At 33.8% G+C, this 17,419-nt stretch overlaps 2 protein-coding genes across 3 annotated transcripts; both read right to left on the reverse strand.

The window, feature by feature from the left end:
* Positions 1–682: 682 nt before the first annotated feature.
* PHO2 (phosphate 2) lies at positions 683–8,007 on the reverse strand. Of its 2 annotated transcripts, XM_020685484.3 has the most exons (10): positions 7,624–8,007; positions 5,855–6,757; positions 4,134–5,675; positions 3,165–3,308; positions 2,538–2,796; positions 2,350–2,453; positions 2,197–2,260; positions 1,949–2,088; positions 1,463–1,774; positions 683–1,200 (listed from the first exon to the last, which is right to left on the reverse strand). In XM_020685484.3, exons 3-10 carry the CDS (start codon positions 5,532–5,534, stop codon positions 955–957), a joined length of 2,670 nt encoding a protein of 889 aa, XP_020541143.1. In that variant the 5' UTR covers positions 5,535–5,675; positions 5,855–6,757; positions 7,624–8,007; the 3' UTR covers positions 683–954. The 2 variants fall into 2 exon arrangements, with proteins under 2 accessions (XP_020541143.1, XP_012091604.1); XM_012236214.4 differs by having other exon boundaries at positions 2,350–2,796; positions 7,624–8,006.
* A 4,474-nt stretch (positions 8,008–12,481) lies between these two features.
* NFD1 (Ribosomal protein L21) lies at positions 12,482–16,572 on the reverse strand. The gene is made up of 5 exons (XM_012236215.4): positions 16,016–16,572; positions 15,845–15,925; positions 14,304–14,405; positions 13,109–13,183; positions 12,482–13,020 (listed from the first exon to the last, which is right to left on the reverse strand). Exons 1-5 carry the CDS (start codon positions 16,460–16,462, stop codon positions 12,898–12,900), a joined length of 828 nt encoding a protein of 275 aa, XP_012091605.1. The 5' UTR covers positions 16,463–16,572; the 3' UTR covers positions 12,482–12,897.
* Between the last annotated feature and the right edge of the window lie 847 nt (positions 16,573–17,419).

Raw genomic sequence — 17,419 nt, forward strand, 5'->3', positions numbered from 1 at the left:
ATAATTTTTTATAATAATTTTTATAATTTTTTATTAAATAAATAACTTTTATTAATATGTTCAATGAGTTAAGGGTAAAGGCAAAATAATTTTTATTGATTAAATTCTTAATATGAATTTTTTATCAAACCATGCAAATAAAATGTAATAGAGAGAGTATATATTTTTTTATTCATTAGACTCGATGGCTGAAATACCGCTGATAGTACAAAATATGATAGTATTTACTCGAATTTTAAATTTTTTACCCTTTTTTTTATATAAATGAGACAATGAATCAAAACATCCTATTTGATAATTCTTTTAAAAAAAATAGAAATATGCAACATCAAATGTTAAAATTACTTCATTTTTAAAATTCGTACAGAATATGGGTAAAATTAGGGCACTTGAGCGGTTCAATTGCAAACTGAGAAAAAATCGATTTTTTTTTTATTTTTTCTTTAAATTGAATTAGAATTATATTTGGTTAATCGATTTAATTCCATTTGATTTTTAAACATTAATTTATTTTTTGCAATCGAATCAAAAATCGAAATTAATTAGTATAAGTTAATTCTATTCAATTTTTCAGATTAACCAATGTATATTCATCCCCAGGTAAAAGACTTCTCAATGTGAGTTTTGTTGAGAGCAATTCTGTTAAATACAAGTTAATATGAACCGATAAGAAACCAGAAGATAAACAATACTTAATTACTTATAGTTTTTATTAATCACACTGTTACAGAACATTAACATAATCACATAACCAGGAGTTGTATTAATGTTTATCTGCAACTCCTTTATTCTCCCTCAAAAATATACACAACACAAGATGACATTTCATAGACAACATCCTTCAAGCAAAATAAGCAAACAAGACAGGCATAAAAGCACTCCTTCAGTCTTCAAACACATTTTGATACGATACAGATTTTATACATATGGTACAAATGTATTGATCTGCACATTTTAATGTGCTAACTCTGCAAATTGGCTGCAATCAATTCCGTGGGCAGAAAATGCCTCCACCAATTTTGGGAAGATCTTAGCAAGCATTAGTTTGAAACCAGTAGAACTGCCCCTTTCACATCTATGCTCCATCTGTCCACTTCCAGTTAGGCATGCTACTGGAGCTCCTTCCATATATGCTTTACAAGCCAATAGAATATTTTGAGATCGTTGCTGCAAGTGTTCCTCCATGAGTGCTTCAAAGTGCTGCACCGATGAGAAATAATAGATTATATCATCATTTTCACGGCAATGATTTCTTGTTTTCTGCTGACAAGAAATATAGTTCTGTTTTTTTTTTTTTTTTTTTTTTTTTTTTTGTCACGTGGATTTCTTATAAATGAAAATAATCAATGCAGAGGCTACTAACTTTCTGATGATATATTATCATCCAGAAGTAATTATCAGCTTATCCATTACTAAATCAATGTAAAATGGAGCAAATTGATCCAAGAATTGATTGTTTTACCTTTGGCGGGCGGCGAAGCAAGTAAAGCATGGACTTCCAGGTCATGAGGAATGCATTTTCATTATAACTCACGGAATTTTTCTCTCCCTCGGCTCTTCCTATCTGCTTATCATACCCAGCTTCATTGAAATAAGGTTTTTCATTAAGCACAAGGGCCTGGAGGGAGAGAAGAACTTGAAGAATATTGGAGCTCTCTGGATTCCACACTTCAGTGCCTGTGCCCGTCCATGTGTTGAGGAGACTGAGGCAGATCTTTCCAGACTCATATAAATTGGGATTGACACGAAGCCCACCAGAATGATAGTATACCAACTGCATGATAGATTACATCAACAAATAAGTTCCTCATCGAATATGAATATATGAGTGGATTAGACAATGCAAAAATAATATACAGATAGCTATAGAAGACAACCTAATTTTAGCAAATTGGACGTCCCACTTGAATCAGGTCATCATTAGACTTGTAAAACTTAAATAACTTACAGGAGGTTCAAGAGGATACTCTGGAGGAAAATATATATCAAAGAAGAACACCCCATCATGATAGGGAGTTCCAGGGGCACCAACAATAGCTGCTCGAAGAAGATCCATTCTTTCCTCATAGATGCGGACATATATTGATTCTGTGGAGGTCATCACAGGTCTTAATAGAAATATGAAGTAAAAAACGAACCAACTATCAAAATAACACTCCAAGCAAAGCAGAAAAAAAAAAAGGATTAAGTGCTAACCAGGAAGATCTTTCTCTAGGGTACTCCATTCTTGTTGGACCTTCTTCAACCAACTTCTTTTAACCTATGAGGTGTAGCATGGAGAAAAGATGTCATAACTGTTTAAACCTATTAATTAATACAGTTTTTAGTGAAAATGGAGTAGTTTCTGACCTCATATATTGAAAACAATCCCTTGCCTGCACCTTCAATAAATTGGTGATCAGAGCAATCGTTGACCATTTCAAATTGTCTGAACTGTCCCACACTCTTGCTCTCTGGTGAAGGTGGAAATTCTTTATTGTCCTGAAAGAGATTGACTTCCCACTTTAAACTTGTGATTTCAGATCTCTGCATCTCACCTGGTATTACAGGTTGCATCTCTGTGCAGAGCTTGCAGTTTTCTGGTATTCCTTTCTCTTCAGGTGTCTCAGATTGATTGTCATCTTTAGAAATAGAGTCATATGGTAATGGGCCAGACAGCGATGTAGAACCAAAGGATTCAAATATACTTGCTGCAATGCCCTTGAAAAATCCAACAGTGGATTGAGGAAGAAAAAAGGAGCTTGATTTCCATGGGCACGTTTTGGACTCATTCTTGCTATTAGAATTTAGCAAATCCTAAGAATGGTACTATAGTTTAGTTTCCAGTTTTTAACGACAGAAACAAAAGATATAAGCTTCTTCATTGATTACAAGAATGTTCATCAGTCTCAGAACAAACAGACTATAATTTTTTTTTTTTTTTCGCTTGCAATGTTAGCATATCCAATGAAGCAAAAGATACTTTTATGAGCAAATCACATAACGAGTTTGTACTGTGCTAGTAGCCAACTTTTATTTGTTCATGCTTTTGTTCCTACATTTTCTCAGCAATCAAAATCAGCTTTAAGAAATTGGTCCATATTTGCAAATCAGCTTGAAGCCGTGATCACCCCTACATATCTGATGCCAACTTTTTCATAAATAACAGAGAGAATTGGCATTACCTTTCCTTTCAAGCTAGAGGATTGTTTGTCAAGATCGATCATCTCTTTTTCCTCATTCATTTCATCAATATTCTGCTCATTCATTGCAGAATTTGTCACTGAATTTCCATATTTATCAATTCGGAAAATGTCACTAGGTTCAACCTGTAACAATGCAAGACAAATTGTGTAAGATGGACGCTTCAATCTGTCACCAACAGTGGAAGAAAACAGAAGAGGCAGTCACCTAAAAGATAACTTAAACCAGAAGCTAAGATTGGTAGAGTCTAATATTTGTAAGTCTTAGATAGTTTGCTTTCCCTTCAAGAAAAAAAAGATAGTTTGCAAAGCTAAAATTATTACACATCAAGGGCCACATTGTTTGTTTTTTGGGGAAGAACTCCCTCACTTGCAAAATCTTTCCACTCTTTCCTATCTAAATATGTAAATCTTAATTTTAATTCAAACCATTTCACCAGGGACACGGTGACATGGACTATTCTAGGAACCTGACAGATTTTCCGCAATTCTAGCAAACAGTCACGAATGGTCTAAGTTCAAAGAAATGCCAAAGCAAACATGCAATTGCTCAAAAGTAGAAAGGGAGAACCAAATCCAGCGGCTTGAATATATACATGCCATTATTTCCGTGACTTGCAATAGCAATAATAACTGAAATAGAAAAAAATATCAAGCAAAAATACATGTCTCACAGAAAAATAACCGAACTAGGACAGACAAATTTTGCTATTAGCACCACAGGATTTTTGTCAAAATTTTCAACAACTGTTGAAATTAGGCATAAATCCCTTTTGGTTAATTATATCATTACACAACAAGCAATCAATCATAGAGACAACATGAACTGCATGCGTATACAATAAGAGGAAGGAGCAAATTTATATAAAACTCTCAAAATCTGATGCACTACTAAAACTATTAGTCTTTAATATAAACAACTAATGAATAAGCAATGCAAATGACTCAAACCTTGGTTTTAACACCAGAAGCCCACACCACCTCCACCACACCATCTATAAAGCCTGTAACATAGCCAATACAGGACAAGTAGCCATTATGAATATGGTGTCTATTACAGTCCTTGCTTTCAGTATCACCCATACTCATCCCCCTACTCAAATGATGCTTATCAGCCTGATCTACATTTCTGAATACGATATCACCATAACAATAGGAGTAGTCCGGGTGCTCAACCAGTTCATAAGCACCAAGAGTTTCTTCCATCTGGTTGGCCTGCACATCAGTAGCCTGGTTCACTGTGGTTGATTTCCAATTCACCCTAACTGTATGTTCCTTTGCATCCACAGCACTTACAACTCCCCATCTTTGGTTGCCAGAAACATGTTGGTCATCACAAGCACTCTTCTCAACAACAAACTGCCCTGGCCAGAATTCATAAGCATTAACAACATTTACGGGGACCAGAGACTGTGAATCCAATCCCAATGAGCTGTCACCATCCTGCCACAAAACATCAACTCTGGTCTTTGTCTTCACAATAACAAAGATTTCATTAAAATTGGAGCAAGAAGATTGTCTCTTCGACCCTTTTCCTATCTTATCATGCTCATTACTGAGCTCAAGGTTAGACTCGTCAAAAACCATCTGCTCCTTCACACCCTTACAATCAGAAAGCATACACCAGTCACCAAGCTGCCAACCTTCATGTGAAAAACACGGCAAAAGAGTCAAGTTTTTTGCAGCCTGCAAATGTTGGGGAGCAGGCAAACTGGATTCACAACCAACAAGAGCACAGGCAATCCAATCAACGTACACTAGACCAGCTTTTACAGAAGAAACAGTTCCTATATCTTGGTTTTCCTTCCAAGAACCACATAACCATCTAGAAGACTTCGAAGCACCAGAAAGCCTAACCTGCACTTTCTGTCCTGGATAGTAGGGATATACTGAATCTTCAAGCATGTTTGGAAAAACAGGCAAAACCTTTTCTTTATCTGGTGCAGTTACCTCACACTTTGTCCCATCATCAAAGATGATAGTGACATTGTCAAGAATTTTCTCAGCCCTTCCTATCCATGGTCCATGGACCACATAATCTCCCAACGAAATGGAACGGATCTTTAAAAGATCCTTGGAATCAACATCTTTTATGATTTTTCCATTAACATTTTCCAAGTCAACTGACATTTTGACATTCACAACTCTCCCCATCTGTCCAGATGGATCTACAGCGGAGCAAACAATGTCCCCATGCACGAAGCCCCTCTCAAATGAGAGGAAATCATCAATTTTGCCTAGGCTTTCCTCCAGGCTTGACAAAATGCAATGTGCCTGCCCACTGTAGAGAAAGTCAAGCTCGCTGCCGCTGTCACTTTCCCAATCAGAATCACTCGAGAGAATATCCATCATCTACAAGAATATATCAACACTTCAATTCAGCAACTTTGTTTCTTTTGTTTTCCTTTTTTTTTTTTTTTTTATAATTTTCCTCCCTAGGTGCACTGGAACTTTGACTCGAAAAATATTTCCTATTATTAAAAGCCCGTATACCTGGAAAGAAAAGCAAGATATAGGTTATTTTAGCATTTGAAATTTTCAATTTAAAGGAGAGGATCATTTCTTTTACCAGAGAAACTTTGAGCTACTCTGAGGTTATCATCAGAAAATGCAGTTGTAATACACGTGAAAATATAAGAAACAACAATAGTGAGCACAAAGAGAGAACGTACCACTAAATTTTCACTTGCTTAAGCAACTTGAAATTCCAAAAGTTGTACCCGTCTGATACTCTAAAACACACTGCAATTGATGGTCTGGCAAAGATCAGCTACAGTATCAATGCTAGTAGAACTCTGATGTTAGTTTATTTTTGGTATTGTTGCCAAGCTTCAAATGTAGATAGTACAAAAATATATCTTGACCTCTGAAAATAGAGATCTTATGCTTAAGCCTTGTAAAGTGATAACAGGAAGCCAATTCAGGCTTACCAAATGCCAAAGGAGATTTGCCCTACAGGGATAAAGGGATCCAACTCAAGATTCCCGATAGCCCACGGGGATGATAGGAGTCAACTTGGACTCCAGCTGCCAAAGGAGATTTGCCCAAGAAATGGACTGAAGCTCTTGCAAGAAGAAACTTCCAATGAAGATTGCACTGTAAGGATATATATCAACAAGATACAAAAAATTTGCCAGAGCAAAAATTCAAACAAAAGGAGATCTGCTCTGTAGCAAGGATGCAATCCTCAGTAAATGATAATAATCTGAAAGTCTCAACTCTGCTTAGTTATTCACTATCAGGTGAACTACCCGGCTAGAGGAAACTTCAGTAACTTTGCCAAAGGAGATTTGCCCCAACGAGCTGAATCCTGATGACTTCCCAACCCGAAGAGATTCACTTCTTTAAGAAATTAAATATATATTGCCAAAAGGTCCTTCTTTCTTCAAGACGAACTTTCTGTCAGGTAGATCCAGTGCCAGAGAAAATTTGCCTCACTAAAAGAGTTCGTTAAACCAGAAGAAGTTTGCAGGAAGACCAGGTCATGCAGACATGTCCTCACAGCTTGATTTAATAGCCAATTTTAGTATTAGAAAGCAGGTGCTTCTCCATCTAGTTTAACATTTCCATGCAACCTGCCATGGAAACAACTAGGATTGATATCATTTACAGAAAATATAAGCAGATAATCTAAGAATCAAGCTAAGATAGCTTTAATCATTTCTAAAGAGTCTAATACAACGAGGTATGCATTGATAAAAATAAAGACGTCAGGCACAAACTGGGGGCCATATGAATTGATGAAAAAAGAAAACCAGAGATGATACTGAGAACAAGATAATTTATCATTCTGAATTATTGTTATCATATTTTATCACAAATAAAAAATAACCACCCAATAATTATATTTGATAAATAGCATCCAGAGGGTGTCTTTAACATTTCAGGAAAAAGGGAAAGATTAAATAGAAATTTATATGACCCTTTGAACATAATTAGCTTCAAATATATAATCCAAAAAAATAAAATTCGGATTCTTCCATTTCAGAAGCTAGATATGCAACTTATTATGGACTTCTTCTCCAGGAAGAAACCTATAAAATCGTGATGGGTACAATTTAAGAAACTCCATAATCCTCTTCCATGAATCGTACTTAATAAACATCAAATTCTACCAATCTCTGTAAACAAAATTCTATACACAAACATATTCCTCCCAAACAATTTATATTCCGTTAATACCCAAAAGAGGAACTAAACTCCAAACTAATTCTAAACTTATTAGGTGTGGAATGTGACAATTAACCACCAAGGAGCCCAACGCACACCAGAAATTTGAACTTAGACTTATCATTAAGACCTCAAGAACTTAAAATTCATCAACTTTTACAATAAACAGAGCTTTCAAAGCCATATATATAAACAAATAAATACATGTGTATGCATGTAAACAAATATATCGAAAAATGATATATAGCAAAGAAGAAGTTGAAAACTGTACCATTTGCCGCTTCTATATATTACTGGAGTCATATAAACTATCGTCGTGAAAACTAGTGAAAACTAGCACAGAATATTGACAAGTCAACCAAAGGAACTTGACCCAGTTCAAAACTTGCAAACAAAACCATGTTCCTCTGATTTTCTCTGACTTCCTTAGCAATTTATTTGGGAATTCAGAGAGGTTAAGTTCCTCCCCAAACCCCATCCATCATGCCATGATCAAGACTCGAAAACATTGCAACAAAGGATCGTCTTTTTGTTTCGCTCTATTGAATTTGGTACAATCTCTCTTAAAAATGGTAGACGTTGGAGGTTTACGAGTTGCCTTCGTGTCCAATGAAATATAGAGACTATTGCTTATGGATACGGCACAGAATATACCAACAGTATCACACACAAATACTCCCTCCACTCTGCACTTTTAACTAAAACCGATCTCTAGAAACCTCTAACTACAACTGTAAAGCATCTGAATTGACTAAGTTGCCCTTTATTTGGCTAAATTACTCTTCATGATTGTATCAAATGGCTAACAATTTGGTAATAATCTACCATTTTTTTTTTTTTTTGTCCTTTCAAATTAAATTTCTAAATAAGCATTTAATTGCTTAAAAAAACCAAGATTCTTTCTTTAGCTTTCCCTATATTTATATCTCTAAAAAAAAAAAGAAAATGGCATTCAATTCCATTGGCTCATCAATCACTTGGCAACAAATTAATGACTTTTCTTTTTTTTTTTTTTTAAATATTTCTGGGTTCTTGTCGAAGGGCATTGTCAGGAAAGACATAGCTAATGCTTCAATTTTCTTTTGCCTGAGTGCACATGGCAGCAGAAACTATGACCTCAAGAGTAATAAAAGAAAAAAAAAATGATTCCTGTATATTATTGAAATGGGAACATAATAATGGCTTCCACATGTTAACTTCTTGATTGATTGCTAATTCACAATAGTTTCTAAAACATTATTTTAGGAACAGCACATAAAGAATATACTTGGAACATTACTCACTGTGTATTCTGAAGTCCATAAACACCACCAATTAGGTGCCTGTAAGTCAAGGGAAAAGGAAAAAATTTTAGGTCAAATCTTTGCATTTATAGAAAAATATTATCTATTGATATAAGTAGAAGGAAATCCTATCAAGCCAACCTAGATATGCAAGAAATTGACATGGTTCGAATGTTCAAACCAAGGAGACCAATTGCATTCTTTTATTTATTTTACTTTTAATGACAAAACAAGTGCTCAATAAGATCGCTTTAATTTGCAGAACAAAGGTGATCATCAAAGCACTAATGTCTGAATAAAAAGCAAGGGTTTATACTAATTGCCATAGTTCATCCTCAAGTATATTCTGATTTTAGGTTCACTTTTCACAAACCCATTTGTGACTTTGATAGATAGGATTCCCTTCTCTTTTATTTCAATAGATAATAGAGAATATATGCTTGCGTTGTTTATTTTGAGAAATTGGATAATATTATATGTAATGTGTATCTGTATTTGAGAAATTTTTAGATAAATTCAGTTTATCATATCTTTATCCAATGAAATAAAACCACATCAGCAACTTGCCTTTTTTTTTAGTTTATTTTATATTAATTCTTTTACATTTTTTTTGTTATAAATAAGATGCTGACGTGGCTTTATTTTATTTTCGGTTTTTTTTTTTTTTTTTTTTTTGGAAAATTCACCCACCAATAGTATCTTGTGGACAATAACAGCATCACCCACCCATCACACTACAGGAAGATCCAATGAGACTTCATAGACAATAACTTGTTGTAGGTATAAACATAATCTTTCAAAATTTTGATTTACTCAAACAGCACTAATTCACTATCTAGTTGGAAAGGCAAATATAATGCTATAAAATGGCAATGAAAATGACTAGTTCCTAACCATCTTTTCCCACTTCAATCAATAACAAAAGTTAAACACAATATTTTATGTCTTCTTTTTTCTCTTTTTAGGTGGATTAATTACAAATTGCCATTTCTTTCTTTCTTTCTTTCTTGTATTTGCCCTAGGTGTGATCCCAAGTTATGCACCGGCTCTATAGTGACTATAATGGGTCAATGCTCAATAGAGTTTGGGTTGGAGCAAGTGTCAGCATACAAGTTGAAGCAACTTTTTTGAACAAAAGGGATGGGATTTTAGGGAAAGATTTTTTAAGTGTCATTATGTAACTATAATATGTACTTGAGATTGCATATGATTTCAATTGTGCTCTTTTGCATGGCCAATAAGGTAACTCTAATCCAAGCTATGTATCTAAACTTAGTTAGGCTATTAACCAAATCATATAAGAATTTATATATACTAGATCCTGTACATGTTGAATTATAATTCAGTAACCGAGTAAAAAAGTGATGTAGTGTATGAAAGATTTATGGATTTCCCTGCTTTTGTAAATAAATTATTTCCATAATTTGAATATATGCCGTCAGATATAAAGAATCAATTAATTCAAATATACGATTTCTTTTCTTGAAAAATATTTTATGTAAAATAAACACATCAGTAAATTATACATATGTAGAAGCTTAATAACCGATGAATGTGGACTCAAAAATTCAGCATTTATATATATATACATATACAATTTTAGTGGAAGAATCACTCTCTTTCTTTATGCAACACTATTGTATTGTATTGTACATATGGGGTCACATGTTAGATGAAGAAGGGAAAGTTTTGTTCTTTATGATTATCATTTAACAATATACATATATATATATTAAAAAGTGGTTTTTTCAATTATGCACAATATGACTAACTAAAGTCTTTCTTTTTCATTGCATTTTTCAAAGTCAATACTATAAATTGCCACATGCTTGAAGCTAGATTTCTGCATCCTTATACAGATATATGGAGCCAGACAGCCTAATTTTCTTGACTTCTGTTATCAGGGAATATAGGCAACTTCTTTCATTAGTCACCTCTGCATTTCTTTCTATTTGCCTTCTTCTGTTAGTTTTTTTAATTGTATACTTTTCTAAAAAGGGAAAGCTTGCTTCAAAAGGAAAGATATAATAAGGAGGGGAAAGCATTTTTGAATCATGCAATGTGATTTTTTTTTTTCGTATTTGATTTGATTTCTCTCGTTTCTCATGCTAAATTTATTTTTCTGATGAAATAATTTTATTCGCTATGTAGTGTAATTTTTTTTATCTTGAAAATAATTGGGATTAAAATTTGAACATAGCATGTTTTGTTGAAAAAAAAATAGAAAATAGAAATTAAAATTAATTGTAGATGACCCGAGTAATATACTATGTCATGCCTTTTATTTATTTAATTTTTGGAAGTGTGACGGTGGATCCATTATGAAGTGCATGCATGAGAGAAAAACCATTTTCTTTTTGCGAAGAAAAATAAATAAAAGGGTGAGAAAGGAAATCCAGCCTTGAGCACTATCTTTCTTTAATACATAAAAACAAAATAAGGTGGCCAAATAGTAATATATCATTCCAATTGCGTTATAATTAAATCACTATTAAGATTTGATGGTGCTTATTGCTTAATTGGTTCGGATACTACCAGAACTTGAAAACGTGTTGGAATTTTATTTGCCCTTTTTCTTTTTTTTTTTTTTTTAAGTTTAATTTTAATCGATCACTCGAAAAAAAAAACAATTATTTTATCATATAGAAATAAATAAATATGTAACTGGGAGGTGATGAAGTGGAGAAAACTATTGTGATTTTTGGGAATTCAATTAGCACAATCATATTTAAAAGGAAAGCGTGGGTGTAACAGAGTGCTTAAGAAAATTCCAAGTCTTTATATTATTTATGCATAGTAGAAGTTAGAAAAGATGATTGAGAGGAAAGAGGTTGGATGGCAAATAATTAAAGTGAGTCCACTTGAAGGCACTTAGTTTGATGGATTGGGATATTCATTCCATATAATATAAACACCGTTGCCTTTCAAGTTTCAACCACCCGTAAAAAAAAGTATAGAAAAATTTGCATATAATGTACTCTTAATTGTTGCAATTATAAGATAAAATGTATAAGAAGTGGCTTAATTTCGTCTTGTTGGCTTCGCCTTTTAACAATTTACCCCTTTTGCTAGGGCATTTTCAACTTCTGATTTCCAAATTTATTTTAGCATTCCTAATTATCTTATAACTAGGTGCAAGGTAAGTTTTTTTCCCATTTTCTATTTACAAGTATTAATAATTATTATTTAAAAATTTTCCGGTACATAAAAACCATGAAGCCAATATAATATCAAGAAAACAAGAGAAATGACATATATATATATATATATATATATTCCCTTAATTTTATTTTGTTTGCTTGTTATTATTTTTTGAAATGTTCTAAGACATTTGCAAGATTTCTAAATTTAGATATATAAATAATTATTTTTTTCACTGTAATCTTTATGATCTTTCGTTAAATGATGAATTTTTATTAATATCTTTAATGAGTTAAAGGCTAAAAAAAAAGGATAAAATAATTTTTATCAACTAAATTTTTTATGTCAACTCATGAAAACAGTAACACGTGTAGTTGTTTGCTAATTTCACGTGTAGTTGTTTGCTAATTTCGATGAATTCCCATCTTTCGTAATCAATGGGGTCACTGTTGGTAGTCGGAACGAGGAGATGGAATGCTAAGTCATTGTCTCTATCCATATGTTTTATGACATTCCAAATAGTTAAAACATGTGTCCATGATATTCAAAAATAAGAATTCTTTTTTTTTTTTTTGATAAATTGTTATTTAGTTAGTTTAAGATTTCATCTAATTAATAAGTTACATTTTTATCATTCAAAAAAATTTATTTTTTAAAATAAACTAATTATGGGAGAGCTAAGAGGTCATCTTCCAATACTAGTAATTTGTAAAAGATACACGGAAGATCAATAATCATTATAGTTTACAAAGTCCAGGATGACCATGAAGCTACAAGCAAATCATAAAAGGCTGTCTTAAGGTTTAATAAAATAATAATATTCAACTAAGTGCAACGACTAATTGCTTTATCCTTGGGAATAACTCGATTCAACTCTGTTACGAGCAAGAGTCTACTAGCGAGGCAACATGAACAGTGTAGGCAACACAAAAACTCTAGCAGGGGAATTCCCAAATAATAATCCTAGAAAAGGTATCTGGTCAAAATGGTGTTTTTTCTGCTTCCTATGGCATCCCAAATGTACACTGGATATAGTTCCATCAAATTGTATCAGAAAGTTGCAGCAGAATATAAACATGGGAAGCCATTATTGTGAAAATATGTCGCGGGGAAAATCCCTCTTAAGCAGCAACTGCAACCTTTTCTTGCTTTTTGGCTGCTGCCTTTTTAGACTTTGGAGAATCAATTTTCCTTTCTGGTTTCTCAATTCCTTGAATATCAGTTATTCTTAATTTAGTCAGTTCCTGAAAAGCAGAGGAACATGAGTTGAGAGAAAACAAACACAAACTTGAATTTAACTAAAACCATTTAAATTACTGATCCTTGGCTGACCTGCCGATGTCCTTTGGTTCTGCGGTAATTCTTCCTTCTCTTCTTCTTGAAGATAATTACCTTTGCATCTAATGCCTATGAGAAAATGAAGTACAGCGGTTAAATTTTACAAGCATAACCCAGAAAGCATATTAAACTGTTGACTGTTAAGAATGCATAGTTTTGCTAACTAAAAAAAAAATAAAGGGGAGTCCATTTAACAAAGTACTCTTTTCCTCAAAAAAATAAAGGGGAGGAAAATCCACAGTTCACTAGCATATAATGGTTGAAGCAATGTGTCCCTACAAAATCTCGTCAAAGTGAAATCTCAGTCTCCATACACCAGCAAACTTTTACAATGAAACACCCTTCTCATGTGAAGCAAAAGAGGAGATCGATATCACACCAGAAACCTCTTTGCATAAGTTCAAAAACCTAGATCAAGTTCAAGCACGTGCATTAAGAATACAATATAATGTCTTCCCATTTATCATAAAGATTTAATCACCTTACATTTCTTATCACTCCTCAATCCGATCACCAAGAGTACATACAATTTCGCATACCTATAAATAACCAAGCATTCATCTAAAGCATAAGAATTTACTTTTAAGCAATTCGTTAGTTCCAAGCATAGAATTCATCTATAACCAGATTATTCAGCCACCTCAATCTGATTTATGGTAATTCTCTGTCCCCACTATCTGACATGTTTGATTTCTTTCATCAACTTTTCATTAATCCACCACACAAGCCCTACTAAGGCTGGAATGGTGAGACTGCAATTTATCAGAAACCTACTAGTTCACAAATATAGACAGCAATTAGATGGGATCTATACATCTAAGAGTTAAACTGCACTATAACCCATACAGAACTAAGTCTTATTTGTTGATTAATTGACTTAATTTAAAAACAAGCAAAGGTGACGAATCTAAGTCAGATGATCATCAAAACAACTTGAAAAGGATCTGGAAACAAACTTGGCAAGATGAACTTGAAACTTAATTCCTTCCAAGGGATAACTTTTGCAAGAAACACATCCCATTGAAACCAAAAGAGATTGACCACATCGCTTTAGCGTCTAACTACTAGCACTTCCATAAATCACTGAGATTTGCATGCAAGTTTATGAGTGTTCTCTGGTGTACTTGCACATGTGAGAGTATGAGAAACAAAGAGAGGAGCAGAGAGGGATTAGATTCGTCACACTTACATGTTGCTCAACAACTGCATGAACAGCTGCATCTGGCACCATGGGCCTGCCAATAATTGTTTGAGTACTTGATCCTAACAACAGAACCTTGTTCAAAATCAACTGCAATAGACAAATTATGGATGAATCAAGTAAAAGAACAGTTCTTTTTCTTTACAAAAAAAAAAAGTCTAGAAGTAAATATTCTATCGGACAAGTAGCAGTTAGCTTCAGAGCAGACATCAAGAAATACCTGACATCATCCCCACCTTAGCCCCACCAAAATGATTTGTATTGATATATTAAAACAAGGAACAGGAAAAGGTATGCATGAAAAAGTGAGAGAGAGTAGAAACAGGTATGAGGATGTAACCAAAGTTAAGTTTACCGCTTACTTTCTCATGCGTAAGTGAGAACAAAAAAGGGACTTGTGGAATGGCACATCATCTGAACCAGTTTAATATTGCTCAACTACTAAGATATTCTTTCTTTTAAAAAAAAAAAAAAAATTGAAGGCATGAGGATATCGTAAAACCAGCTTCCACAGTTCGAATTAACTGCATGTTCACTTTATAACTGTGAGAATCACAAGAGTAAGCAAGGCAACACAGCCTGATCTTGAAATGTGAGTTTTATTGAACATAAAACTCAACCAAAGAAGACTTATTTCCAAGCATAATATTTTTGCATCACCCCAACTTAACCTAACAAAACCTTGTTTTGTTTTCGTATTTGATTCAGGCACAGCTCACAGACCAATACTTTTGCTGCTCCACCCTTAAGTTATCCAAGAACAACAATCTCTGACCAACACCAAGTTATTACTTTTCAGGCAGGTAGTTTCCACTTTCTTATAGAGATGCATCCTCATGGTTACTCTCCCGAACTAAAGTCACCTACCCAATTCACATGAATGCATTTAGTTATGACTCATCTATTTTAGACTATATGCTCATAATCTTACCATCTGTTATTGAAAAGACTCTTAATTGCTCAAAATTTTTATAGCAATCTCCTTTGACGCACTAAAAATAACTGCATGGTTAAAGATCACTTTCACAGGCCCACAGGTGTTTTTTCATTTTGGGGCTTTTGTAACATAAGCCATGACTTTTCCTCACCTTTAGTAATGAATATATTTCTTATTAAAGAAAGACAACCACCGTGATTCCCACAGCACCACCTAGCCAGAATCAAGAATCACTAAAGCACCCATTTTCAAAAGGTTTTGAACAATCAAATTGAGCATAACGTTCTATGATACTAAAATGAAGTCGACAAGAGCAATCTTACTTAACAGATACAAATATGCATGTATACTCTGCACCTCCTTAACGAACTTATTCTTCAATTGTTAATAGATGACGAACGCAGCAGACATTAATGGAGCAAAACCAAACAAATGAGGATTACCTATCAGCATTCACACTAATCTATGCACGATGTAAATGTGCCTGTGTGCCTTGAAATGGTAAATTGGTGGTGGACAGACAGATTTATAGAATTTCGAATGCCTTAAACAATAATGGAATTGAATTAAGAAGCACGAATTCAAAACTCACCTTGTCATTTACGTCGCAGAATTTCAATCTCTCAGTGAAAATAGAATCCCCATTGCTCACCTTGAATTGATGCGATCCAATCTACAAAGAAAAAAACACATGATCTTAACATCAACGTATAAAGAAGACTCCAGATGACAAGGCGAGGTAATGACATCCAATCGAATAAACCTGAACAACAGCGAAAACCGGCTCGTATGGTTTAAAGAGTTGGTCGGACTTGTCGAGTGGTCCAATTACTTTGTAACCAATAGCTGCAGCCTCCTCTTCCTTCTCCTGCGCCGAGTACTCTATGTTCAAAGCAGACCCCGTTGGCTCCTCTCCTTCACTATACTCTCCCTCACTATCCTCTCCCTCCGTCTCTTCATCTTCCTCGTTATCATCGCTTTCGTCCCGTGAACTTGACGCGAAATGGCGACGATGGTGGTGAGACCAGAGAGAACACCAGGTGATATCAGCTTTCGTAAAAATGGAGGATCTGAAGATGAGAGATTTGATAGAAATTGAATTGGGGATAGAAGGTGAAGCTTTGAGAGAATGGTGCAGTGTGGTAGGGTTTGAGGAGAGAAGAGCTACGGTTTGACGGGTTAGGCTGTGGAGACACCGCCTCTGTGCCATGGCTGGTGATGATGGTGGTTACCCAGGACGTGAAAAACCAAATTCAGCTAGTTCAGTGTTGTTGAGTGTTCATTAGGGTTTAGCACACGTGGAATGGGGGTTTTGAAGGTTTCCTATTTCTTAGTGCTTACATTTTGCTGTTTTTACCGGTGCGGGTACAAGAACGACAAGTTGTTTTGCATGAGGCATCCTTAGTTAGCTGTCGTCTTATTTGACGAGCTAATCGACCTTGAACAGCGTATCATTTGGTTTTGTCGTTGAGACGTAAAAACTGCTTTGTGCAACCAAAAACAAATTACATTACATGGCTTATACAACAGGGGAAAAAAAAAAGAATTGCGTGGTTAAATTATTATTTAAAAAATAATCATTTATGAATAATAAAATAAATCCTGACTGCTATCAAAAATTTCTCTCCCAACTGAATATATTTTATGAGAAAAAAAATTGAGATCGAATTAGTAAATTATTATTCAATTCAGCTCTACTCTTTAGTGAAACTATTTCAATTTATTTTTTATTTTTTGAAAGGAACTATTTGAATTTAATTAAAAATTAGCATTAAATTTAACTACTTTCATAAATCAATTTCGAGTAACTTATGAGTATTTTCATACTAATTTATTTGATACCGGAGAGTTTATAAGTTAGCTTCAATTTAATAATCAAAATATGGGTTTTGATTTTTATTTGATTTAGTCGATATTTTTTTGATACTCTATATATTTCTCGTTGCCCCATTATTAGTTAGTTCTCTTTCTTTACGGAGGCAAGGGAAATGATATAACCCAACTATAGAGTGCCACCTTATCGCGGTAAAAAATTCTATCACCTTGATGAACTCCAAAAAAATCAAATTTAATAAACATAAACCGATTATCTTATAAATTTTTTTTCATGTAGTTTTGGTTTTGGTTGACAATATATGGTATGCTATTATTTTATTTATATATATAT

This window comes from Jatropha curcas, chromosome 11 (genome assembly GCF_041381405.1).
Source record: "Jatropha curcas cultivar XTBG-Jc1 chromosome 11, XTBG_Jcur_1.0, whole genome shotgun sequence".
NCBI lineage: Eukaryota > Viridiplantae > Streptophyta > Magnoliopsida > Malpighiales > Euphorbiaceae > Jatropha > Jatropha curcas.